The sequence below is a fragment of the Penaeus japonicus genome, unplaced genomic scaffold (assembly GCF_977035675.1).
Source record: "Penaeus japonicus unplaced genomic scaffold, GWHDUDI00000001_assembly GWHDUDI00000023, whole genome shotgun sequence".
Lineage (NCBI taxonomy): Eukaryota > Metazoa > Arthropoda > Malacostraca > Decapoda > Penaeidae > Penaeus > Penaeus japonicus.
In genome coordinates this window covers 6575295-6578232 of record NW_028234425.1, presented here as the reverse complement: position 1 = coordinate 6578232, position 2938 = coordinate 6575295, and the positions used below count along the sequence as shown (strand labels likewise).

The 2938-nt window shown below is 47.1% G+C and overlaps 2 protein-coding genes across 2 annotated transcripts in view; both read left to right on the top strand.

Annotated features, from left to right (window-relative positions):
- LOC122247544 (uncharacterized) overlaps positions 1-2938 on the top strand; it is a 180895-nt gene that overhangs the window by 133489 nt on the left and 44468 nt on the right. The window lies entirely within an intron of this gene.
- Positions 1739-2938, top strand: part of LOC147469156 (uncharacterized) — a 3578-nt gene continuing 2378 nt past the window's right edge. The window contains exon 1 of the mRNA XM_086550092.1: positions 1739-2938. This exon is cut by the window's right edge and continues 1611 nt beyond it. Coding sequence (XP_086406218.1) covers positions 1878-2938 — 1061 coding nt within the window. The 5' untranslated portion in view covers positions 1739-1877.

Here is a 2938-nt window from a genome sequence, read left to right as displayed (position 1 = left end):
GGGAGAGGGAGAGAGTGAAAGAGAAAGAGAAAGAGAAATGAATGAGAAAGAGAAAGAGAAAGAGAAAGAGAAAGAGAAAGAGAAAGAGAAAGAGAAAGAGAGAGAGAAAGAGAAAGAGAGAGAGAGAGAGAGAGAAAGAGAGAGAGAAAGGGAGAGAAAGAGAAAGAGAGGAAGGCACGTAAACGCATTCGTTTTCTGCATTGCACTATACGTTAATTCATTTAATATTTATTTTTCAATTAATTTGTTCTCTTAATCCTTATTCTTGCGTCTAGGATTAATTAAATCCAGCTCCATATTTTTCTCAGTTATTCAAAGTTGCTTTTTCATTTGTATCTTCCTTTCCTTTCCACTTTATATATTCTCATTTATTATCATTAGCATTATCATTATTATCATCGTCATTATTATTAATATTATTATTACTGTTATTGTTTTTGTTATTATCATGATAATGACAATATTGATAAATTATCATGATAGTAATAACTGTTATTGTTATTTATTATTATTAACTCTTATTACCATTGTTATTATTCTCCCTCTTATTATTATTCTCTCTCTTGTATTTATCTTTATTCGCACGACTTACACGTGGATTATGTCACGTCTACAGCTAAGGTTGCCACGTGCCAATTTCCCCCCCCCCTAATTACCATGCCGAAAATAGCTAAAATAGGTCAACAAGTGCTGACGTCATAGGCCTAAGTAGAAATAGGGGTAGTGTATTTAGGGAAGGGGGGGGGGGAGGGTAAGGGAGAGGGGTAAATGAGGAGGTAGGAAGTTGGTGAATAAATTTGAGGAATGTAGGAGAGGTAACGAAAGAGAAATGGAGTGTGAAAAGAGGGGGGTTGATAAGAGGGGAAGGTAGAGAGAGAGAGAGAGAGAGAGAGAGAGAGAGAGAGAGAGAGAGAGAGAGAGAGACAGAGGGGGGGGGGGAGTGTCTGGGAGGGTATATATGATTAGAAGGGTTCTGGTGGCGACATTGGATCTGTTCTCTTTTTATTTTTCTCTCTTGCTTTTTTTCTGTCTCTGTCTTTCTCTGTCTAGCTTTCTGTCTCTCTCTGTCTCTGTCTCTCTCTCTCCGTCTGTCTGTCTGTCTGTCTGTCTCTCTCTCTCTCTCTCTCTCTCTCTCTCTCCATCTTCTCTCCTCTCCTCTCATCTCATCCTCTCACTCTCCACTCGTCTCTCTCTCTCTCTCTCTCTCTCTCTCTCTCTCTCCCCCTCTCTCTCTCTCTCTGTCAAATGCACAAGTAATGTTGTGATGTTGACAAGAGCGTACATTAGAACGGTCAGCGAAATAGGAAAATATTGGTTTACTGAATGCGACCAGAATTTTATTCCGATGAAAAAAATCAAATTTCTGTTGTTGTTGTTTTTTTTATAAGTGATAAAAAGGATTTCAAAAGCCGGAAGGAAGAAAGAGAGTCAGTGAGGAAAAAGTTTTCTCACATAGCTGACAAGACACGGAAATATATTTTGGAACTGACTGGGAAAAAAAAATCTCGGTTTACAAATGATCTTGGCGATAAATGTTCAGTGGAAAGAGAAGAAAAGAAAAAAAAAAGAAAAAAAAGAAAAGAAAGGAAAAAAACGGAAAGGAAACAGAACATAGTATCAGGAAAAAAAAGAGAGGAAATAGAAAATAAATAGAAAACAAAGAAAAGAAAGGAAAAGTAAAATAATGAAAAAAAGAAAAAGAAGCAGATACCTTTTCTCTACAAACTCATTTCATTTTTGTCTTTAAATTCCCTTTGAAATTCCAGCTGTGACAGTAAGGTCCTCCAGACACAGGAAACGGCCCGCAGACACGATCATGTTCCTCTCGGCGTGAAGATAAGTCTGAGGGTTGCAGCGTCTTGAAGGAGCTGCACGCTATGTTCGGTTTCTTTAAGAACAAGAACAAGGACAAGCAATGCGACGGCGGTGGCGCTCCCAAGGACAAGAAGCGGGAGAAAATAACGAAGGAGGAGAAGAGTAAGGAGCAGAAGGAGAGTAGCGGTAGGAAGGCGAAGGAGGACAAAGCCGGCAAGTCGATCTTCAGGAAGAGCCGCTCCATCGAGGGCTTCAAGGAGGAAGGAGGAGGAGGAGGAGGAGGAGCAGGAGGAGCAGGAGGAGAAAGAGAGGAGGAGACTTCTTCATCGGGGAGTTCAGGGGAAAGCAGGAAGAGCAAGACCCTCGATGGGCGGCGCTCAGGAGGGGATTGGCAGCAGAAGCAGAAGCAGGAGGAGGGGAAGGAGGGAGGGCCGTCGGCGCCAAAAAGCAGCGATAATGTTGCCTCCCTTCTGCCGCCTCTCCAACCTGTCGCCCAGAGTGTGCATGGGAGCGACGAGGAGGGGAGGGGAGGGCTGAGTGACAAGGAGGGGGAGCGGAAGGAGGGGAAGGGACGGACGTGTGAGAAGCGAGACGGAGGGAGTGAAGGGACGGACGGCAAAGGTGAAGGAAAGGAACAGAGTCAGAGCGATGGGAAGGAAGGGCAGGGCGAGGGGGCAGCGCCCGGCCTGTACGTGAGGCCAGCGTGGCGGTCGTCCGGCACGACGAAACCGGCCTCGGCCATTGAGAGCCTCGTGGCGTCGAGGTACGGCGGCTACGGCAGAGTCGGGGGCACGCAAGGGGGCAGCGCGCAAGGGTCGTACCTCGGGTCGTGGCGCACGGACAAGACGACCAAGCCTCCTCTAAACCCACGGGGAACCTTCTCCCCGAGAGGACCTCTGGCCGCCCCATTGTCTCCTCCCGCGGGCGTAGTCGTGCCGGAAGTGATCACGACCGATCGGGATGACACTTCCTCCCCCTCCCCCTCCCCTGTGGTGGTGACTCCTCCTGCCTCTCCGGGCTTACCGGGATGGGGAGGAGGGGGAGGTCCTCCCGAGCGCCCCGTCTCCCCGGACGGCCGGGCTTCCATGCTCTCGACGCCTTCGAGCTCCACCTCGAGCCTCTC